We start from the raw sequence: 25,035 nt of genomic DNA, 5'->3' as shown, positions 1-25,035 counted from the left end.
TTCCACTGTTTTAACTTAAACTGGTTTAACATATAAGTTAAACTGGGGCAACATTTTTGTTTGCATAACTCAGCAGAGCTAACTCAGCTAAACCACTTGTTTTGCCCATGCAGACCAATATACAAGAATCTTACTGCCTATGCACCAGAAGAGCTAAGATTCTTTTGCATTCTTGTATATTCTGCCTGTTTGCATCACTGCCCTACCCTATTAGCTCTTTTTCTATCTGTGTTATCTTGCAATGTCGATACAACCTAGATGGTGCTACTATAAGGTAGGTGCATAACTGGTTGGAAAATCGTTCCCAGAGAGTAGTTATCAGTGGTTCAGAGTTATGCTGAAAGGGCATAACGAGTCGGGTCCTGCAGGGATTGGTTCTAGGTCCGGTTCTGTTCAATATCTTCATCAATAATTTAGATAATGGTATGGAGAGTACACTTATAAAGTTTGCGGACGATACCAAGTTTGGGGGAGGCAGGGAGGGTTGCAAGTGCATTGGAAGATAGGATTAAAATTAAAAATGATCTGGACAAACTGGAGAAATGGTCTGAAGTAAATAGGATGAAATTCAATCAGGACAAATGCAAAGTATTCCACTTAGGAAAGAATAATCAGTTGCACACATACAAAATGGGAAATGACTTCCTAGGAAGGAGTACTGCAGAAAGGGATCTGGGGGTCATAGTGGATCACAAGCTAAATGAGAGTCAACAATGTAACACTGTTGCAAAAAAAGCAAACATCATTCTGGGATGTATTAGCAGGAGTATTGTAAGCAAGACATGAGAAGTAATTCTTCCGCTCTACTCCACTCTGATTAGGCCTCAACTGGAGTATTGTGTCCAGTTCTGGGCACCGCATTTCAAGAAAGATGTGGACAAACTGGAGAGAGTCCAGAGAAGAGCAACAAAAATGATTAAAGGTCTAGAAAACATGACCTATGAGGGAAAATTGAAAAAATTGGGTTTGTTTAGTCTGGAGAAGAGAAGACTGAGAGGGGGCATGATAACAGTTTTCAAGTACATAAAAGGTTGTTACAAGGAGGAGGGAGAAAAATTGTTCTTCTTAACCTCTGAGGATAGGACAAGCAGCAATGGGCTTAAATTGCAGCAAGGGCGGTTTAGGTTGGACATTAGGAAAAACTTCCTAACTGTCAGGGTGGTTAAGCACTGGAATAAATTGCCTAGGGAGGTTGTGGAATCTTCATCATTGGGGATTTTTAAGAGCAGGTTGGACGAACACCTGTCAGGGATGGTCTAGATAATACTTAGTCCTGCCTTGAGTGCAGGGGACTGGACTAGATGACCTCTCGAGGTCCTTTCCAGTTCCATGATTCTATGATAAATGCTACGAAATCAAAACCAAGCTGACTGATTTAATTTTAGGCCTAGTTGCCTTAACAGAGTCTCTTTGAATAGTTAATATGCCACTACCAATATCCAAGGAGAACATTTATGGGTGTATTTATGGGTTCACAATGCTTTCAGTAAAGAACAAAAAAATACCCTCGTATTCGGAAGGATTAGAAACTTGAGTATGTGAGAAACAAGACAAAGGGCACAAAAATCACTACAGTCTTAATGCCAGAACACCTGCTGGCAGGCTTTTTTCCTGTAATTCTCATTAATTCTGCCTTCTAAAAGGGAAGTGAGAAAGTTCTTGTTGAAAATTTCAAAGTCAGAGTGATTGAATCAATATTTAGAAACATCATTTACCTTGTTATTATGGACATTTTAAGATTAAAACTACCCATCTGATCAAAATTATAGAGTGCTACTGGGGGGATCTAAATGCATTGGAATTGGCAGGGTTTAGTTTGCAGAAAGTTAGCTTTAGAGAGATCTAAAAGGAATAGTTATGAGGCTGCTGTGTAGACTGATGGTGGGAGGAGGAGATCTTGCAATCTCATGACACATAGGAACTCACTGAAGGGATTTACAGAGGGGTTGAGCCCGTGGTCCTTTGTTCTTTCCTTTACGGGCTTGTCTACACTGGCACTTTACAGTGCTGCAACTTTCTCGCTCAGAGGTGTGAAAAAACACACCCCTGAGCGCTGCAGGTTTCAGCGCTGTAACGTACTAGTGTAGACAGTGCACCAGCGCTGGTAGTTAGGCCCCTTGTAGAGGTGGCTTTTTTAGAGCACTGGAGGAGCTCTCTCCCAGAGTTCTACCGTGACCACACAGCGTAGACTAGCCCTAAGTTGATACATTTTAATACTTCTAGATGTCTTCAGCAGAAGCAAGTTCGACAGAGTGTGGCAGCATATGAGGATGTGTAAAAGGCCAGATGGAGTTCAGAAATGCAAAAAAGCAGCATATTAAGAATTAAAGAAATTGTTTGTGTGCTTTAACTCCCAACCTAATTGCTGTGTCGCTCCTTGAGCTCTATAACCAAGGACCTGACCCTGCAGTCATAAGGAAGGTAAATACCTCAGTGAACCAAGAATTGGGGCTGTAAGTCAGTGTATTTTGTGGAAGTAGAGAAGGTAGACAATGAATTTAAATTAATTAGAAAGAATGCCCAGGCCCTAGGATGAAGCAAGAGTAAGTTATTTTATATTAAAATGAGTTTTACAAAGTATTTAACAAAAAATTATACCTTTTCTGCTATGCCATTTTCTGTGGTATAGATTGCCATCAGCTCTGTGTCCTCTGTGTCCTGATCACCACTCGATGTCGCTCCACCACTTATGACAACCTACAAAAAAATCCACATACATCGTAACTTACTTAACTACACAGCTTGTGACACCCTATTTGATGTCAACTGTCTCTAAAAAACATTAAAAAGTATGTAACAAGAAGCTCTCTCACTGTAGCTCCTTAAGAATATATTCAAGTGTTCTAGTGGCCATATTCCAGTGGTTCTCAACCAGGGGTACGTGTACCTGTGGGGGTACACAGAGGTCTTCCAGCGGGTACATCAACTCATCTCGATATTTGCCTAGTTTTACAACAGGCTACATAAAGAATCACTAGCAAAGTCAGAACAAACAAAAATTTCATACAGACAATGACTTGTTTATATTGCTCTATATACTATGCACGGATTGATTTATTCCAGAATTATATGGTAAAAATGAGAAAGCAAGCAATCTGTCAGTACTAGTGTGCTGTGACATTTTTGTATTTTTTTATGTCTGATTTTGTAAGCAAGTAGTTTTTAAGTGAGGTGAAACTTGGGGGTATGCAAGCCAAATCAGATTCCGAGTCCTGAAAGGGGTACAGTAGCCTGGAAAGGTTGAGAGCCACTGCCACATTCTATAGCAGTTCATAAAGTAAAGGTCACATTTCCAGACATCTTGCTGAGAAGATTTTTTTTTAATTATATATGTATAGTTGATTAAACGCAACACAGTATTCTTGTTTCTTTAATAAACAAAAGCATGGTTTGTGATAATGAATAAGCAACTGTCTCTTTTGCTTGTGTTTTTAATGGCACTTAGATGAAAATGGGGAATTTCTGGCTTTAATCTTCACCTTGTTTCCCAAGTAAGGGAAAGGGGAAGATTTTGTCATGCTCTCAAATTCTTTCAGCGTGAGCACAGTAAAATTCTGTGGAAATTAGATGTACTTTCATTACTGAAGCATTTTAATACAACACCATGAAATCAATGTCATGAGTTTTTCTTAACTCCACACCTCTCATTTAGATTGCCTATTTGACAGCGTAAAAGCAAATGCTAAGCATTTTTTAATTTGACTTTTCTAGCAGAGTACTCCCCCTCCTAAGTGCCTGTAATAAATCACAAGTGTGATGCAAAGTATTTCATTCTGCTATATAATTTCTGACTTTGGACCATGAGATAAATACCAATTATCTAAATAATATGGATCACTGGTCTTTTTAATAGGCATTTAACATAAGAATATGCTTAACTGTGTATTATAATCAATTGAGATTCTGATCCTTACCACCATCTTCTTTTATATCCTGGAATACATTATACACAACATGAATTGCATTTTTCAGTTCCACAATCAGCTGCCCATAACCCCCCCCCACTCCAAAAGATTGACCCAGTGCATGGGCGTGAAGTCACATCTGCAAATTACAAAATAAACCTATTAAGGCCACAAGAGCAGTAAGCTAAAGCCATTCAGGCAGTGAATGAAGACTACAGGAGGAGGAGGAGAGAGGAACTAAGTAACACAAGGAAGTGGGAGAAAGGTAACAGCAATACTACTAGAACAGGCATAAATTGGTCTCTGCGTCACTCTTGCCATCTGTGTCAGCACCATAACATCTCGAGGAATTATAGCCCCATAATTTATTTGCTTATCTATGCACATATTTTGCAGAGAAGGGCTCCCTTTGATTGACCATGCCTCTCCCTCCACTTTCTGCTCATTTCTGAAAGACCTTCATTTATCAGTTGATTCATTTTAGATTTGTTCTTTCCTCCAGAGTAAAAGCTGATCATCTGCTACTCTATGCCTTTAGATTGCATTTAATATGGAGTAACAGCAAGTTCTCAGGTCCATTAGTATAGACAGATTTTGGGGTTCTTCTTATCCATCACGCCTTGGATACAAGACTCATCCTGAAAGCAAAAACCCATCCTTAAAAATACAGCACATGTTCAAATATGGACAGTGATTTAATACATGATTCTCTTTTTCTCTAACAATTCTGAGAACCAAGACGTTATTTTGCAAGGTATACATTTTACCTCCATTTTCTACCAGTTGTAAACCTTCACGGACAAATCAAAGGCAAAAAAAAAAAAACACACACAACAACAACGAAGGTGTCAATAACCTAGTGCATTCAGTTTGCTAGTTCACCTAAAAACTGCATCAGAAAGTTATTAATATCAGTTTGTGCATTGGCAAAACAGAAGTGATCCAATACCATTTTATAGCTACTTTGAACTATGAGAACTTGATATTTTAGTTGAAAATTAACTAGGTTAGAAGTCACAAAGATCTTAACATTCACGTTAACATTTTCCACCAGTGAGCAAATATTACCGAGTACTGAAAAATCTAACCTTTCCTCTATCTAGAAATAGCAGGCATAATTCAATCAGGAATGACGAAAAAGGAGCTCTCTCACAGAGTTAAGAGGCTATCTGGCAGATAACTGAACTGTTACCAACAATGATTTGGAAGCTCATTTCTGTACCAATTCTGGGTTAGAATCCATTTGTAGTTTTTTAGAACACTTACATAAATAAAAAGAACAATTCTTTGCCATGCCTGGAAATGACCTAATTTTTAAGATATGAAGTTTATTTTAGAAATGCTTACACACTTGAAAATAAAAGCATTTCCACTAAAAGAATGCAGCAACAGACTTTTGTGCTCTGGTCAACACTCTTTTAGATACACAGAACACAACCCTCGTGTCTGTCCTCAAAACAGAGAGACAGACATACAACTCCACAAAAGTCAATGAGAGCTGATGTCTTACAAAATTTTATAAATGGTAAACAATGAAGCTGGCCATGTCTGCATTCTTGATTGCAGTACTTCAACAGACTATTTCAGGCCCTTCCATATTTTAGAAACATTGTATATCACAAATAAAAATAAATGAGAGTCTAGACTGTGTAAAGACTACAGGATTAGGCTCAGAGCCATCAAGAAATATAAAAAGGAAATTCCTATTCCTGCTTTCAATTAGTTATAGTCTTTTCCCTGTACGTCCTTCCACAAACCCACACACATTCAGGGGGGGAAAAGCATGCATTTTGGGTAACAGTCAAAACATCTCACAATTCACTAAAGATCTTAAATGGTAAAAATACTGAATGAATTTCCATATGCATTCTTTTAAGCAGTTCATGTTTCCCAATACATTATTGATCTAACCATTTTTCAAAATGTTCTCTGATTTCACCTTCCCAATGAATTAGGCTGCAGTGAACATGTATGTCATGCCTATCCTCAAGTTCCTTCACTAGCTTCCAGTCAGGTTCCAACGACAGTGTACAGCTTTGGTCCTAAGCAATATTAACTGATCAAGTCCCAGGTATATTAGAGACAGAATTTTGATATATGAGCCACCATGACAGCTACACTTCTCTGGGACAACAAAGCTCACAAAGTCCAGAACGAAGTGCACAACATCTGGAGATAAAACATTCTCAGCTGAGGGGATCCAGTTAGCTCCTAGAGAAGATCAGGCAACTTCAGAACCTGACCTTTCAAAAATACTGCAAAAAACTTTCCTCTTCAAAAAAGCCTTTTCATCACAAGACAGGCATTCAACACTGACGTCCACTTCTACCCAATAAACCCCTCTCCCCCCCGCCCCCCCAGGGAAGGGTGGGGGGGAAGAGAAAGAGACAGACAAAGGAAAATAAAACCTTAAAAACAAAACACCCCCTACCCCAAATCCTCCCATATTCAATTTCCGTGTATCTGAAAATTCATAAGCAGCTGTTATAACAGCAAGGAGAAGTTTTTCACAATAGTATTTTGCACAATTCAAATTATTTATGAACTGCACTCTCATATTTGAGCCATTAGACATTATGGGGCTGTAAAAAACAAAACAAAATAAAACTAAAAGACATCCTTTTATTATTAACAGGGCAACTGAGATGTTACCGTTCACCAGCAAGAAATGAAACTGTACCACACAAAATAAACCACATCCCACACACAGAGTCATGTTTCCCTTTCTGTCACTGAGTTACTTATTTAGAAGTGGCTGGGTCCCATGCCTGCCATAGTTTTTAGTCATGCATCAAATGGAAACATTTTGTTTTAAAAACTTTTAAGCTACAGCATGAGATTGACAAAATGAGTAATACAGCCTACTTCCTCCAACTAAAGGTCTCATCAGGGGATCAAGAACAGGAGTACTTGTGGCACCTTAGAGACTAACAAATTTATTAGAGCATAAGCTTATGCTCTAATAAATTTGTTAGTCTCTAAGGTGCCACAAGTACTCCTGTTCTTTTTGCGGATACAGACTAACATGGCTGCTACTCTGAAACCTATCAGGGGATCACCGTGTCGAAACCAAGTTGCCAAACAAGTTCGATCAACTCAGAATACGGATTGGTCTTGCAGTGTAGCCTGGACTTATACTACAGACTTGTACTTCTACAGGACTGTAGCACAATACAAGAGTCCAGATCAGTCCTGTCTACACTGCAAAACCCATGGAATTTCTCAGTGTGTTATTTTTGGGTGCGGGGGAGGGAGGGGAGAGTGCTGGGGGATGCAGAATGATTATCATATTCTAGCCAAGTACCCAAAATTTGGTAGCTTCTACAGTGTAGTCAGGACCAAAACACGTTTCACACTAAAACTACCGAGTAATTTCTATCCACCAGTCAGTCTGCTCATGGCATAGTGCTGGTGCGCTGCAGTAGAAGACAGATGAGGATTCAATTTCCAATTCCAGTTTCCGGCTCCATGGGACAACCAATGTGAGAAGAACTGTGCAGGCATTGCATTCAGCACATTTGAAGAGGACTGGCAGATGCTCAACAATACCACTAGTTAAGGAGTACCATCACCTTATTAAAGGACACTTCATCCACTACTCTTCAGCTGGGAGGACGTTGTTCCCAACGTTCATAAGGGGAAGATGCTCATCAGGGATCCGTAAAGGATAGGGTGAAATGCTACTCCCATCAAAATTTACACAATACCTCTAATTTTAAGTAGTCCTCCCTAAAGTAAAACTATCTCAGTAAAATACCCATGAAAATCACCCCATTAAGGAAGGCTGGGTTGACAGGCACAGGAGGAAGATGGCATTTTAGGATAATAAAAACGAATTGTGTATATATATATATCTTTTATTGAACCAATTTCTTTGCGAGAGAAGCAGCTTTCGAGCCACACAAGAGCTCTGAAGAATAAGCATGAGTATGCAACTACAAACATTAATGGCAGCTGAAAAAAAATCAAACTAAGTATTTCAACAGCAAAAGCACGTGGTGCTCCCATAACAGGGATGCTTTTATGATTCTAAAATGAAAAATACTTTTTCTTGGCATAACTGTCTGTATGTTGCAATATGATTATTCCACCAAGTCTTGTGACAGGATTTCATGAAAACTGTACAAAACAAGTGAAAAATAACTCAGGACCATTGATGGGGGTTTTCTGTTTGTTTGTTTGTTTGTTTGAAGCACACACAACACAGACCATCTTCTGTTTTCTACATGGTGATATTTACAACAGGACTTAGGGTATACAAGTTTATATTCAAAGGGCTCTTATTCTCATGTCACTTACCCTCTACTTATTTTACTTTTGGCCTATTTTAAATGAGTTTCACAATGCTGGATGTACTGACATATGTGTGATCACCATTGAGTAGTGATGTGTATGTGAATAAGCAACAGGAGACCAAAGAGCTACGTAGTAATAGTTTTTTTCTAGTACTAGGTTACTATGGTGATCTTTTACCAAAGGGAAAAAGAATTGTGCCCAACAAAATGTAACATATCAAATATTCTCCTTTCAAAATTTCATTGATTCAAACTACAGCTGTTCATGGACACTGCTCATCCCTTCCTCATGAGAAATATAAGTGATATTTTAAAGGATTCTCAAAGCAGAAAGGTTGAGACAGACAAGCCTTGATAAGACAAAACATTCTTATCGCTATGGCCGTAGTTCATTCATATACTTCCTACCCCAATCAACCTATTTGTACTGAATCTTGCCGTGATTGTTTGGCACTGGTGCGACGACTGCTGGAATACAGTGTCCAATTCCAGTGCCTGCCGTTCAAGAAGGATGTTGATGAACTGATGAGCTCACAGAGAATACCCATGAGAATGATTAAAGGATCAGAAATCATGCCTTATAGTGATCGACTCAAGGAGCTCAATCTATTTATCTTAAAAAAGAGAAGATTAACGGGTGACTATTACACAGCCAACATGGAGAACAAACATTTAATAATGGGTTCTTCAATCTAGCAGAGAATGATTCAATGGCTGGAAGTTGAAGATGGACAAATTCAGACTGCAAATTGGAGTAATTAACCACTGGAACAATTTAACACAATAATGGGAGATTCTATATCACTGACCATTTTTAAATCAAGACTGCATGTTCTAAAAGATCTGCTCTAGGAATTATTTTGAGGAAGTTCCCTGGCCGGTGTAATACAGGAGGCCAGACTAGATGATCACAATGGTCCCTTCTGGCCTTGTAATCTATGAATACCTTTCTTCTTCCTGTGTATATGTTCTAACGCTAATAGCATGACCCCTTTTGTCCCACAAACATATGCATATACTTTAACTGAAATATTTGCAGGGTTGTTGTTTTAACTGCTTGAGTTGTGCATGTACCTTACTGTCATTACACAGTGTGACAAAATTCCTCCTCTATCTTGGTGGGTCCTGCGCTTATTGGCGGATTTTCTTGCCTCAGAGATTCACCATGTGGGTTGAGGAACAGCCCAGAGACCTTCCCCTCTGGGAGAACCCACAGTCCAGGTTAATTGGGAAGTTTGGGGGGAACCCTGGCCCGCTCTCTACTCTGGGTTCCAGCCCAGGGCCCTGTGGACTGCAGCTGTCTATAGTGCCTCCTGTAACAGCTGCATGACAGCTACAACTCCCTGGGCTACTTCCCCATGGCCTCTTCCAAACACCTTCCTTATTCTCACCACAGGACCTTCCTCTTGGTGACGGATAACGCTTGTGCTCCTCAGTCCTCCAGCAGCACACCCTCTCACTCTCAGCTCCTTGCGCCTCTTGCTCCCAGCTCCTCACACTCGCACCACAAACTGAAGTGAGCTCCTTTTTAAAACCCTGGTGCCCTGATTAGCCTGCCTTAATTGATTCTAGCAGCTTCTTCTTAATTGGCTCCAGGTGTCCTAATTAGCCTGCCTGCCTTAACTGGTTCTAGCAGGTTCCTGATTACTCTAGTGCAGCCCCTGCTCTGGTCACTCAGGGAACAGAAAACTACTCATCCAGTGACCAGTATATTTGCCCTCTACCAGACTCCTGTACCCCACTGGTCTGGGTCTGTCACATATCCCTCCCCCCTGCTCAACGTCAAGGGGTTGGGCAGCTTGGGACGCCAGACAGTGCACACGTGAAAAGCCATCGGCGTTGCCATGACGGCTACCTGCTCGGTGTTGCACACGGAACTGGAAAGGTTGGAGGGATAAGAACCATCTGGTCACTCTTGTGTTCTTCTCCTTGTTCCGCTGCATCCATTGAAGAGGGGCATGGTCGGTCACGAGGACAAATCTGCGCCCGAGCAGGTAATAGCGCAATGTTTCCATGGCCCATTTTACAGCGAGGCATTCTCTCTCCACCACTGCATATTTTTGTTCCCTTGGAAGGAGTTTCCGACTGAGGTATAGAATTGGGTGTTCCTCCTCCCCGACCATCTGTGATAGAACGGCCTCCAACCCTACTTCTGATGCATCCGTCTGCAGGATAAACTCCTTGGTGAAATCAGGGGCTATCAGTACGGGGTTATTGCAGAGGGCAGTCCGTAGGTCTGTAATGTTTCCTCTGCTGCGTCAGACCATCTCACCAGATCAGGTCCACGGGCTTTCACTAGGTCTGTCAGGGGGCTTGCCCTTGTGGCAAAGTGGGAGATAAATCGTTGGTAATACCCCACCACACCTAGGAACGCCCGGACTTGTTTCTTGCGACTTGGTCGGGGACAATTTTGGATGGCCTCTAACTTGTTCACTTGGGGTTTTACCAGACCTTTTCCCACAATGTAGCCAAGATATTTGGCCTCTGTAAACCCTACAGCGCACTTGGCAGCGTTTGCTGTAAGGCCAGCTCGCCTGAAGGTATCGAGGACTGCCTCCACCTTCTCCAAGTGGGTTTCCCAGTCTGGGGTATGAATGACCACATCGTCCAAGTAGGCAGCAGCATAACTATTATGAGAGCGTAATAGCTTGTCCATGAGGCGCTGGAAGGTAGCTGGGGCCCCATGTAGTCCAAAGGGGAGGACAGTATATTGAAAAAGACACTCTGGTGTAGAGAACACAGTCTTTTCCTTTGCGTCTTCTGCAAGGGGAATCTGCCAGTACCCCTTTGTCAAGTCTAGGGTAGTCAAGTACGGGCATTACCCAGACGGTCCACTAGTTCATCTATGCGAGGTATGGGGTACGCATCGAACTGGGATACGTTTAGTCGCCGGAAGTCGTTGCAAAATCTTGTGGTGCCATCAGGTTTGGGCACCAGCACAATTGGGCTGGACCACTGACTGTGGGATTCTTCAATGATCCCCAACTCCAGCATTTTTTTTTACTTCTGCTTTTATTTCCTCCCTTGTTACTCTGGCCCCAGGGTTCGTGACGATGTGGTGATATGTCTCGGTTGTTCGACCCGGTTTGGTCGAGAACACATCTTGGTTCCGGAAGATCATCTCAGACACCTCATCCTTCTGGTCTGGTGTTAAATCGGGAGACACTCTGACCTGTTTGGAAGGCTTGTTTTCCTGGGTTAGGTCTTTTTGGACCATTGTGCATGCCTCTTGTGCATGCCAGGGTTTCAGAAGGTTAACGTGATAAATCTGTTCTTGTTTTCTGCGTCCTGGCTGCCGCACCTTGTAGGTTACTTCCCCCATGGGTTCAACCACCTCATAGGGCCCCTGACATTGGGCCAGAAGCTTGCTTTCTGCCGTGGGTACCAACACCATAACCCGATCCCCTGGTTGGAACTGTCGCACTTTTGCCTGGTGATTGCAATGGGTTTGCTGGGCCTCCGGTGCCTTCTCCAAATGTTCCTGTACAATAGATGTAACCCGAGCTATCCGGTCTCGCATCTGCATTACATGCCCTATTATACTTCTCCCCTCATTGGGTTCCTCTTCCCAGATCTCTTTGGCGATATCTAGTATGCCACGGGGGTGACGCCCATATAATAACTCGAAGGGGAAAAACCCAGTTGAGGCCTGTGGTACCTCCCAGATAGCGAACATAAGGTAGGGTAGTAGGGTGTCCCAATCCTTCCCATCCCGACTTACCATCTTCCTTATCATAGCATTGAGGGTTCGGTTAAACCTTTCTACCAACCCATCAGTCTGTGGATAGTAGACCGAAGTTCTCAGGGTATGTATATGGAGTAGCGTACAGAGGTCCTTCATTAGCTTCGACATAAATGGGGTTCCTTAGTCGGTTAATATCTTCTTCGGTAGCCCCATTCGGGCAAAGATCCCCACCAGCTCTTTGGCTATAGTTTTAGAGGCCGTGTTCCGCAGGGGGACGGCTTCTGAGTAGCGAGTAGCATAGTCCAAAACAACAAGTATATATTGGTAGCCCCGAGCCGTCTTCTCCAGGAGTCCCACTAGGTCCATGGCTATTCGCTCGAAGGGGACCTCTATGATGGGAAGGGGTACTAAAGGTGCCCTCAAATGGGGACGGGGACTGTGCAGCTGACACTCCAGGCAGGAGGCACTTCTTCATGTACTCTGGGCCAGAAGAACTGTCATAGGACTCATGCCAGGGTCTTCTCTACTCCCAAATGCCCCCCAAAAAGATGACTATGAGCAAGACTTAATACAGCATTCTGGTGTTTTTGAGGTACTAGGATCTGCTGTACCTTCTGCCCCTGTACTGGTGCAACCCGGTATAAGAGATCCTTCTTCATTATGAAGTAGGGTCCTGGTCCCTGGGTTTTTCCTTCCACGGGGACCCCATCTATTTCAGTCACCTCCTACCTAATGTTGTCATACCTTGGGTCTTCTGCCTGATCCCGTCCAAAATTTCCTCTCCCGGGGCTAATCTGCCCAAGATCTAGGGGCCCAGTCTCTGTTGCCTCTACTGGTTCAGAAGCATTAGGGTGGGGTCAGACTCAGGTGCTTCTCCCTCCTGCGTGGCCTCCTTTTCAGCTGCGCGGGTCCGCCTACCTACAAGAGCGACCCTTTGGCTTTGGGTCAGTAGTCGGGTTCCCAAGGCCTTAGCTGCTCTTCTTTCCCTTTTTGCCTTTCTACCCTGTCTGGGAGTGGAGAACAAATCTGGGGATATTTCAGAGAAGATTGGGGGTTGACAGTCTGCTGTGGATGCCTCATCAATTTTAGGGTCCCCATCTTTCTCCAATCCCCCTACTGGGAGTAAGTTTCCAAACCCTGGGAAGTCCCTCCCTATGAGCACCGGGTATGGGAGTTTAGGGACTACACCTGCTGCTACCTCAGTAGTGTTCCCTTGGATCTCGATATTTACTGGGATGGTGGGGTAGTAACTAACTGTCCCATGGACGCATGTTATCCCCGTATGTTTAGCCTGCAGCAGCTGACTGCGCTTCATGAGCTTCCCTGAGATAAGCGTGATAGCACTCCCCAAATCAACCAGTGCCGTGGTCCCTACCCCATTTAGTTTCACTGGTCTGGTATACATATGTGGGGTTAGTGAGACCCCCACAAGGTGGATTAGGGAGCATGGATCTGCCCAGTTCCCCAGGTTACACTGCATAAGCTCCTCAGCATTGGGACACTGTGCAGCTATGTGTCCCCACTCCCCGCAAGCATAACATCTGTATGGAGCCCTAGGCGTTCCCCGGTCTCTTGGTTTGGGCAGTCTAACATCACGATCCGCTTCTCCCTCAGTGCTCCGACTCTTTGTGGCCTCTAATGGGCCTTCAGCCTCTCTCTTTTTCCACCTGGGCCCTCCTGGTGGCCCAGTCACCCGAACTTTAGGGCTTGGTGCTGCTAATTTAACCCGGGGTGCTTCTTCCTTAACTGGTTGGGTCAGCTCCCTCTCTGTCCTTCGCCTCTCTACCAGGGCGACAACCTCGTCATAGGTGGAGGGTTCGTTCTGGCTTACCCAGGCACAACGGTCTGGTGGTAGTCCCCTCATGTATCGGTCGATGACTAGAACCGCTAGTATCTCTTCCAGACTCCGGGACTCTGTTTGCAACCACTTTCGTGCGAGATGGATGAGGTCATACAATTGGGACCACGGGGTTTTGTCTTCCCGGTTCCTCCAACCGTGATACTGCTGGGCCCGCACTGCTGTCGTTAACCCAGATCTGGCCAGGATCTCTGCTTTCAGCTGGGGGTAGTCTGCCGCAGCCTCTTCAGGCAGATCATGGTAGGCCTTCTGGGCCTCCCCATACAGGAATGGGACAAGGATGCCAGACGACTGATCTCGAGCCAGGCCTCCCGTAGGGCTGTCCTCTCAAAGGCCAGAAGGTATGCCTCTACATCATCCTCCCGTGTCATTTTCTGCAGCCAATGGCTGGCCTGTATGAGCCGCGTCCCATCATGGTCGCGATTCAGCTCTGTAAGGGACTTTACCTGGTTTACCAGTTCCCGCAACATAGCTCGGTCTTGAGCAGACTGGTCCATCAGCAGGCGATTAGTCTCTTGCTGCAGCTGCACTGCCTCCTGTTGGGCGGCTGCCTGGACAGGGGTAACCTCCTGCTGGGCCGCCGTAGCTTGTATCAGTGCCCGCACAACGTCATCCATTGTGGTGAAAAAAAATAAACCCTCTCACTTTTTTTGTTTTGTTTTTTGTTTAAATCACCCTCCTTCGTCCGCCACGCTGTGCACCCCAAGATCCCACTGCTGACACCAGTGTGACAAAATTCCTCCTCTATCTTGGTGGGTCCTGCGTTTATTGGTGGATTTTCTTGCCTCAGAGATTCACCAGCCCAGAGACCTTCCCCTCTGGGAGAACCCACAATCCAGGTTAATTGGGAGGTTTGGGGGGAACCCGGGCCCACCCTCTACTCCGGGTTCCAGCCCAGGGCCCTGTGGACTGTAGCTGTCTATAGTGCCTCCTGTAACAGCTGCATGACAGCTACAACTCCCTGGGCTACTTCCCCATGGCCTCCTCCAAACTTCTTCCTTATTCTCATCACAGGACCTTCCTCCTGGTGTCTGATAACGCTTGTGCTCCTCAGTCCTCCAGCAGCACACCCTCTCACTCTCAGCTCCTTGTGCCTCTTGCTCCCAGCTCTTCACACTCACACCACAAACTGAAGTGAGCTCCTTTTTAAAACCCTGGTGCCCTGATTAGCCTGCCTTAATTGATTCTAGCAGCTTCTTCTTAATTGGCTCCAGGTGTCCTAATTAGCTTGTATGCCTTAACTGGTTCTAGCAGGTTCCTGATTACTCTAGTGCAGCCCCTGCTCTGGTCACTCAGGGAACAGAAAACTGCTCATCCAGTGACCAGTATATTTGCCCTCTACCAGACTCCTGTACTCCACTGGTCTGGGTCTGTCACAACTGTTACAATATGAAAGATATCCAGGTTCAAAGCTAATCTTTAGTGTGCTCATGAGTGTCACTAGCTACTGCCTCTTACACATCATTTATTGGTATTAAATATTCAGTTAGAATTCTAACAGCATTCTTTGGGCACCTATGACTTCAGGCTAAGTTTTCTTTTTATTTGAATTGTCATAGGGGATGGATTTGTTTAAGTCTGATTACATATTCTTACTTAAAGAATTTCTTCAAATAATAACTGGATTTCAAATGTATTTAAAACCCAGGACCCAGACAAAAGTCAGCAGCCAGACCTATATGGTGAGAAGCGTATTCCTTTAAGAGGTGCCACTCCACTGTATTAGGTTTGTTTTTCCCTTTCAGAAGAAGCAAATCAAGTAAAGTACCATTTAGATGGAAGTTTAGTGGAGATGTAAATGCTGCTAAATCATATTTGGATATCCAGGTTTGGAAATAGAATACTGATATTAGCAGGGGTGATTTACTTTGAACAGGTGCATGCTGAATAGTGAGGAAACTGCATGCAACATCAAATCCCCAAAGTCTCTACTTCAACAACTCTGAAAAAGTATGCCAGTTATTGCTTCCTAAATCTCTGTGAGGAAAAGTAGTCAATTGTCCATTTGCAGTTAAATTTGATTACTTTTTCTATTATAATCCATTAAGTGCAAAGCACATATTTAACAAATCTGATTTCTGACGTTTTACTTTGCTACAAATGTTCTTTGAAGAATCTCACAGTACAGAGTAATTAAACGAAGTGAGAAGACAACGAACCAGTAAGTGAAAAATTATATAGCACTGTCTCCTGATATAAATAGTATGCAATACAGTGAAGTGAATCAGATGGAGCTCTTTGGCCAGGTAAACTTGTATCAGTTCATTTATGAAATCTGCTAAGGGAGGACCCAATCCTGTTACCAATTAAGCGAGAGAGTTACGACTTCAGTGGGAGTAGAATTTGGCCAAAGCGAAGAAAGGACAAGGAAAGGCGGGGGAGACGCAGAAACTTAACCGGGTTGTGAAAGAATCAAACAAGTGTAACCCATGCCTGCTTGGTGTGGTGCTCTGTCCCCCTCTAGTGCACCTAGACCATGTAGAGATTGATGAGCCTGCTACAGCCTTGGTTAAGAGGCATGCGGCTTTTAGCTCATGCAGTAGAGGCTCACACACTAAGCTTCAGGGGTCCCAAGTTTGATCCCAGCCGACAACAGGTCGTCGACATTACACGAGTATCAATGGAGCCTACTGCTGTTGTGTTTTTATTTTTTTCTCAACTCTGAGCAAACCTACAGCACACAAAAAAAAACCAGATATTCTCTCACTCTGCCCCCAACATCCCGCTCCTATTCATCCCAAATGTATATTTTGTGAGGTTATCACTGATAGGTTGCCTTAGCCACATAGTGGGATTGTTTAGCACTATTCCCACATAGGCTGCCTCTCCACACACATTATATATATGTACACACATATATATATAAACACACACACACGTACATAATATGGGAATGGTCAAGAGAAAAAAATATTTGGTTGGTCCACAAACACAGGGATTCATGTCTAACCTGCATCTTCATGAAAATAATATTTGCACCTTTCATATCATCATCTTTGTAGAGGGTCACAAGGACCACCAGATAGCTGACTCTTCTCAGGGCTCTGTTAATGCTGCTCCCAAGAATCGATGCTTTTATAAATAAACAGCCCCTAGCACTGATATTTCAGAGGTCAAACATTTGCAAAAGCAGGCCAACGTCACATGATTCAAAACGAAGGCTAATTAGAGGGAACTTCCTACCCAAGCTTCAGCCTTCTACTCTTAATGTCACCACACTCAGCATCCTGGTTCTCTGTTTTGTTGGCTGTGGAAAGATACTAGGACACGGTAGATTTAATCTAATCAGAATTTTTGGAGATGTGAGACCAATGACCGTGTGGACAGTTATATCAGAAGCAAACAGTGGCTAAACATTAGCTCACGGAGGATAAGATCAATAAGATCTCTCCCTTCCTCCTGAAACCAAAAATCTGATAAACTGTGTGGAGATTGGATAAATAATTCCAAGTTTACCCACCACATTTCTGTCACATCTTAATAGAAGTAACCAGAAAAGCAACAAACTTGTGGAAAAGCAACCAGAAATATTTTTTAATGTGAAATGCAGAAGAGCAAGATTATAGATCTGATGGGGAAAGACACCTTAAATTCACTAATGTTTCTACTGGAAACCCCAGTTCTCTTGATGGGGCAAATGGTAATGCAGCAGCATTAGTCAAGTGGCCAAGTTTTTTTTATTTCAAGCTCATTATGTTAAAACACTGACATCCAGTGGAGTTGAGGAACTGAAGACGACATTCTAGACCAGGGGTTCTCAAACTGGGGGTCACGACCCCTTACGGGGTCACAAAGTGGTTACATGGGGATCATGAGCCATCAGCTCCATGGGGCTGACAGCCCCGAGCCACCACTAAATTAAATCCTCCCCTTCATTTTATAAAGGGGGGGGGGCACATTCAGAGGCTTGCTGTGTGAAAGGGGTCACCAATATAAAGTTTGAAGAACACTGATCTAGACAGTCAACAGAGAACTAACACCAACAAAAACCACTGTGATCCTGTCCACAATGTAGCAAAACTGCGATATCTACAACTGTGTTAAGTCTATAAGATGCAGACATTAAGCAGATACAGCACAGTTATGGAGGTTCGGTGCTAAAACTCACCTATTAAAAACATTTAAACATGGTTGCAGCTAGCATAGTTATGCTTCTGCAAAAGCTACTAACATAACTTACTTCAAAATGGTTTTGTATCTATGGCACAATCCTTCAGCATGAAATGAACCATGGCACTGTGAAATATTTCAGTGTCATTTACTTTCACCTCAGTTAAAATAAAAAATATTTTCATCTTAGCAATGCCATCACTACACACATTGTTAGTATTTGTTTTTCCGAACAAAACACATTCATTGCAACTACTCATAATATGGAACTACTTTCCCTACTTTAATAAAATTATTTCCAGACAAATTACATCCTGAATTTCCTCTCAATAGATGTAATCTAGCCAGACAATTTTAAGACAAGATTCTTCCCCAAAAAAGGATGAGTAGGTGTATGCTTACCAAGAGAGACATCTTAAGACATGTGTTAGAGAGCTATATCACAATAGACATTGAGGAGTCAAGAATTTGGCTCATTGATCTAGTAAAAGTCTCTTCATAATGCAATGCCACTCAAAATTTCTATATATAAAAAGCTTAATTGCGTATCTGGACACTATGCTTAAGCCAACATAAACCCTGATAACTGAATAATACAAAAACCTTTTACATATTATTTAAGAAAGAACATTCTTGAATATTTTACTTACAGGTAAAGTGAAGAAGGCAGGATGCTTAGATTCATCTTCATATTTGCCCTCTGTTGAGCTTCCAGTCTCCACTGATTTAGAAGCAGTGTTCTTGCCAATCCCCATGGTTTCCAGAATGCCGAGGACTGTCACACAGTAGCTAAATTGAATTTTATGAGATGGGAAGGTGGAGAGGAACAGGGCAGTTTACAGACAGCAGCACCCCCAGAAGTAAGAACGGCACCTAGTAGTCAAGTTCAAGCATTAGGTCCTGGAAGTACCGTTAGCTTTGATGGCACCTAGAAATAAAGAAGTGAAACTAATTAAATATTTTTTCACAATGACAAAGCATATTTGTAATACTTTATAAAACCAAAAAAAAAAAAAAGGAGTAATTTTTTTTTTTTATAAAATTCAGTAACAGCCACAACCATTGTGAGTGCAGTATCGCTTTATCTAACATCCCATATGGAACATTACAATGATCCAGGTTTCCCATAAAACCCTGAAGGAAAGCAACCTCAATTTTAGCTCTCTAACATACTGCCTGCTAAAAGTTTAGGTTCTCATCCACATGCTCTGCCAAAAAAAATATAGATTTTTATTTTCTCCCAATTTAGGATACAAATCAAGGCCACTTATTGGTTTGCTCACCCCTTTCCCCAAAATCTGGAGAATCATTGATTTACAAACACCATTCGCAGCATTCTGTACACTATTACTGTATGAAAACCCAATGTGAACAATGTTTTACATGTTACACTACCCTACATACACACACATCTGCTTATGATTTTATAATTTACTATAATATCCATCTACTTTATCTTGAATGTTTGAGCAAGAGAGGTTTCCCTTGGGATGGGTTTCTTTGATTATTCTCTCATGCTGAACAGTTGTTTCCCAAGAGGAGAGATGTGCCTCGTATCTTGAAAAAGTTATTCTCACCAGCTTCAAAGTACTGGAGACTTGTATTTTTTTTCTGTTGTTTTTTTTAATTCCACTAATTTAGATGGATTAGGACCATTTGTAAAAAACTTTCTGCAACCAGAAAAATCCCATCCTTTAGGACGTGGAAGTAGGGTGATGCAATTAGCTATTATGTGTTCCTGGCGGTTACACTTCTTCAAGAAGTAAATGCTATGGACCTATCACCTATATATGGGTAAACCTGATCTTTCAAGGTAACGCCATGCTGCCATTTTAAAATAGAAAAAACACACATTTAGCTTAGCACAGTAAGCTGAAACTTCACAACATGAAGGACATTCCTCCACTATAGAAACTTCATTTTAACCTAAGATTGAGGATGATATTGGAGCCCATTGCTGGTTATAGAAACTTAGTTCAAAAGTTTGGAGGAGAACACAGCTGTTCAAGGATGCAAAAGTGATTGGTTTAGGGTCTCGATAGAATTGAATATGAATTTTACATAACATATTTGTTCCCTTACTCACTTTGGAATGGGGACATCAAAAGAAAAATCTTTTGTAATTAATTTGTCTCCTTTTAATCTGCCAAACCGACCGCTGCAATGTACTTCCCCTATGTTCCCTACTCAGACAAACATCCCAACTCTGCAACAATCCAAAACTTGACATCCCCAAGAGTGAAAACACAGCCTGAATATTTAACCCCAGTTCCCCAACTGGCAATGCAGAACATCATCGCTAAGTTCCCAGGCCAGATGAGTCCTGTTTTGACATCATTTAATGTATTTGGTGATATTCTATCATCAGACACCTGTAAATAAAAATTAGTTACAGGCAAGATGAAAAAAGATTAAACCACAGAGAAAGAATGTGACAGATCACAAAGTCAGAAAGAGGAAGGAGAAAAATACTCCCCACCAAAAAACCACCCACAATAATCAAGGGAAATTTCTGTGAAAGTAGCCACAAAATTGAAACAGAAGAGAAACCCATGATACACTGGCATGTGCTCTAAAGTCAGTGACATTTTCAACTAAATCCCTGAGATGGAAAGGCAGTGAATGAACATTCAAAAAGAAGTCACGAGAAACAAATCTCAGCACAGCCAAATAACAAATCCCAACAAAGTAGTGACTGTTTATTCTCTTTCCTAAAGGTTGTCTAGCAAAATGCCAGGAGTTTAATGTCTGATGCAACTGCAGTAATAATGACACTTGATGCGTGACCTGTTCTGCAGATGGCAGAGTTGGGGCTATGTTTGGAATAATTACACAATACCTCAATATTTAAGAACTTGTTCCAGTTTAAGAATTCTCCATTTGCTAGTCGATTCTGGTTACTCTGGTTGACGAACAATTTAGTTTTAAAAATAATTTAACATTTAGAGAGCCAAAAAACAAACACAGATACAAAAAAGTGCAATTTGAGCACTGAAATGCAAGTGAAGCACTCCTAGTAGAAAAGTGAAATGGCCTCAAAAGAAGTATTCTTAACTCAAAGGCTTAACTAATAAGAGCCAGTAATTTTAAAGTATATGTTAAGAGGATACTGGCAACTCCTTGTTGTAGCTGGTCCTTTAAATTAAAAAACAAAAAACAAAAAAGGAGAGCCAGCCCAAGTGCTCAGTGTTTGGAACACCCTTTTGTAAACAGAACCTTTCAACCCCCTCCAGATGCTCACATTTCCACTTGAAAAATATGACCTGCCAGAGATGGAAAGTAACTAGTTTGCTTCTAATTTGTATACCTTTATCACTGTTGACAGCTCCAAAAATAATGTGGCAAATGTTAGTGCAAAACCTACTGGAGATGTTCACAGTGTCTGGATGGCACAAAAATAGAAGAGAACATGAAGACGAGAAAAAGAGACATGGTATGGTTATGGAATTTTTTTTTTTAAATCCACAGAAGTACAAAACAAACAAAATTGGGATAGAGATTGCTGTTCTGTGCAAAAAAGTTATTTACAAGGGGAAACAGTGAGAGTGACTAAGGTTTTGTCTACACACAAAGTGTGTCACTTTAACTAAAGACCAGTATAGTTTATTCCTGTACAGGAAGAGAAAGGGTAATAAATTATACCAGTCTAAACTGTTACTCCTGGGGGAATTCTGTGTCAAAAAATTAAAACTTCTGCACCAAAAATTAAAAATTCTGCACACAATATTTTAAAATTCTGCAAATTTTATTTGTCAAAATAATGCAATATAATCACTCTGGTTTCAATTATTTTGGTAATTTATTTAAACTACAATATACTAGATGGAGAATGGGAGTGGGGAGCACTGGAGGAAATCCCCAAACCCCCTTGCCTAATAGTAATGTAGACAGGTTTCACCCTTTATGTCTAGTTATTAGTCAACAAATATATGCAGCCATATGCTCAGTGTTGCATTATAGGCAACTGAAGAGCAAATGAGGACTGGCGAATCAAACTCTCAATTTATATTGGCTACTGACCATCTCCAGAAAAGGAAGTAGCAAACAGTTCATGGAGCACATTTTGATAGGAAATGTTTTCAGTCCAAAAAGTTAGATTAGTTCTAATCACTAAAACAACATAAGCATTTATAAGGCCATACTGTCCTTTACCCACTGCGGCATTGCTAAAAATAGCAGTGTAGATGCAGCAGTGCTGGCTTAAGCAATGCCTTATAGGTGCCCAGATTTCCGGGCAGGCTTATACCGTCCGCTCTGAAGCCTATGTCGCCACATCTCCACTATATTGTTATATTTGGCAATGCTAACAAGGGTATGTCATATATATCTATATCTATCTATATCAATATATGAATGTAGCTTGGGTAGACAGATATCGCCAATATGTCAGAGAGTTTTTATGCTAACATACCCTGGTCAGCCTCTCTGATCACTTGCCCTCTCCCTTCCTGCCAGGGTTAATCTTTAACCAGTTAGGATCTTTTGATATAATAGGGTGTGTCTATACTGTGATAAAAAGCTCATAGCACCAAGTCTCAGTCAGCTGACAAGGGTTCATGGGGCTTGGACTGTGGGGCTAAAAACAGCCGTGTAGACATTAGGGATGGGTTAGAGCCCAGGCTCTGAGTTCCTCCCGCTTTGCAGAGTCTCAGGGCCCAGGCTCCAGCCCTAACATCTACACTTCAAATTTGGCAAGCACCCCAAGCCAGCAGTCCTGAGCTAGTCGAGGTGGTGCCACTCATCTTTTATTGAAGTGTACACGTACGCTTTCCATCTTTGGGAAGCATAAAGCACCCTACCTTGGATAGAGCCTGGAAGGTAAATTCTCCCACCCAACTGATGGCCCAGCCAGTATCTTAACTCCTTTGAAAGTGGGTTTGTTTTACTTTTCCTGGGTTCTGGGTTTTACCTTTCCTGGGTTCCTTTACCTCCTTTGATTTATTTATATGTATTCAGGCAGATAATACCCAACTGAACAAGGTAAGCCACATATAATTTTTTTTTTAAATAATACTGACATTCTCCCAGTTTGTCATTACAACATTAAGTTATCTTCTTGTGAATATTTCAACTGCAAAAACTTTCCCAACTTCATAAATTTGGGAAATGGGAACCCTAGAGTGAAAAGCTCATTAACATACAAATAGAAAAGGATGCTGGAAGAGTATTTGCTCAGATTCGTGGAGTCTTGTGAAAAGTTTCACTCTTTTATGCTGCTTAAACTGGCTTTTATACGCAAGACACATGTCTGCAGTTTATCCTTTACAGAGGCTCAAAGAGTTTACTTGAAATGGACAAAAGATCTTTAAAGTGCATAGATATGCACCAATAAAAAGTATAAAAGGTTGTGTATATGGGGTGGGGGAAGGGATAGCAAACCCCATAAAAAGTGAAGTAACTTGGAATCTATTTAATTCCCTCTTCCATTGTGATTTATATCATATCAAAAGAGGAAAAACTGCATTTACCACATTCTTTAGGAGCACTGATGACTCATGGTTTGAACCATTAACCAGAACTAACATGGCAAAATTGTCATCCTTGCTTCTTCCCACTTGACTGATAAAGAACTGCCTTATGAGCCAGAGAACAAAAAATAAATAAAAACGTATTTACATTCATTTCTACAACACATATCAGAGTATTACAGTTTCTTTTAGGAAAGACATGGAGAGGAGAAAAGGACCATCATCTTTTGAGTAAAGTGTTAATTAAAGCACAGATACTGTATTAAAAAAAATAATCTCTGTCCTCTAGACTGTGAGCTGCTTGCGGCAAAGAATGTCTTTCATTAGATCTATTGAAAACTTAAGATGCCAGCTCTCAATAAATAAGCTGTTGGTAGTTTTCAACTTGTGAAATCTACCAAGGGCTTGGCAGCAACAGAAATCACAAAAATTAGCAGTTTATTCTGAAACCAAGACTGCACTACATTCAGGATATATCGTAAATGCTTGGGCAATTTTGATCTGTTGACTTCTTTTCTGTAACCATACTTAAACATTAATCCATTTGGCAGATGCCTAGCTAGGAACCCCAGGCCCACAGGCTTGTTTAAGCTGCTTTTTTTGAACACTAAAAGCAATCCTGTAGGATTTTGAAATCCTAAATTCATTTCATCGCTGAAATGCTGACTTCAAGCCTAAAATTCTTGTTTGACAATCCTCTATCTCCACGGTAAAAATCTGAAGACATTAAGCTGATGGAATTTTTCAGAACTTCTACACATGAAGAAGCTTTATAGTATTTATGTAATTATTATTTTCTTGTAAATGTTGCTGTCAGAATTTAAAGTGAGGGGTCAGAGACAGATCTTTGTGGGATCTGAAAAGTTTTACAATTCTGCTGAGCGACCAGAACAAGCTACCCAGAAGGATCATGGCAAGAGGGCATGGAAAATTACCACCTTTTAATGTTGTTTGTCCTGGTGATTCCCCACAATTACTGTAAAACTTGACAGAGGCTGACTCGGGTCTAGGTCCCTAGTAAGTTACATTTCTGATGTCGTGAACAAGTAGTATCCAGCTTCTCTAAGGGCATGTCTTCACTAGCAACGTTACAGTGCTGCCGCAGCAGCGCTTTAATGTGGCTGTTTAGTCGCGGCACTAGCGCTAGAGAGAGCTCTCCCTGCGCTGTTAAAAAACAACCTCCACGAGGGGAGTAGCTCCCAGCACTGGTGCACTGTCTACACTGCCACGTTACAGCGCTGAAACTTACAGCGCTCAGGGAGTGTTTTTTCACACCCGGGAGTGTTTTTTCACACCCGGGAGCGAGAAAGTTGCAGCGCTGTAAAGTGCCAGTGTAGACGAGCCCTAAAATGTAGGTGGATTCCACTTCATGTCAAGTGGACGCTCCTGTCCTCTAGGAGTTTTCCTTTTTGACTATGATTTACACTTGGTTTGTCTGGCTGGGGCAACAGAGGACTCAAAGGACAAACTGAACGTCCCCTGCCACACCTACGAGTGAAGAGGGAGAGTGAACTACTAGAGCACAGCCACTGTGGTAACTAGCCCTAAGGCACTGCCCTGTGCCAGAGCACTGAGCAATCCGTTTTTGTTCCTGGGGTGCGGGGAGGGAAAAGGAAGGGAGATGTGGGCTGCAGCTACACAGCTCCAAAGATTTTCTGGGCTGTGACACATGCCCTGAGAAAGGAGGTGGCGTGGGAGCCTAAACTCAACATCG

The 25,035-nt window shown here is 42.0% G+C and overlaps 1 protein-coding gene across 5 annotated transcripts in view; it reads right to left on the bottom strand.

Moving 5' to 3' along the window:
• The window catches only part of SLC23A2 (solute carrier family 23 member 2), a 129,781-nt gene that overhangs the window by 55,170 nt on the left and 49,576 nt on the right, over positions 1-25,035 (bottom strand). For all 5 annotated transcript variants that reach the window (XM_065584452.1, XM_065584451.1, XM_065584450.1 and 2 more), the window contains 2 exons: positions 18,504-18,781; positions 2,599-2,697 (listed from right to left, as the gene is read on the bottom strand). In XM_065584452.1, the coding sequence (XP_065440524.1) occupies positions 2,599-2,697; positions 18,504-18,608 (204 nt within the window). In that variant the 5' untranslated portion in view covers positions 18,609-18,781. The remainder of the gene's footprint in view (positions 1-2,598; positions 2,698-18,503; positions 18,782-25,035) is intronic.

The sequence above is a fragment of the Chrysemys picta genome, chromosome 2 (assembly GCF_011386835.1).
Source record: "Chrysemys picta bellii isolate R12L10 chromosome 2, ASM1138683v2, whole genome shotgun sequence".
Taxonomy (NCBI): Eukaryota; Metazoa; Chordata; order Testudines; family Emydidae; genus Chrysemys; species Chrysemys picta.
This window is presented reverse-complemented; position numbering and strand designations above follow the sequence as displayed.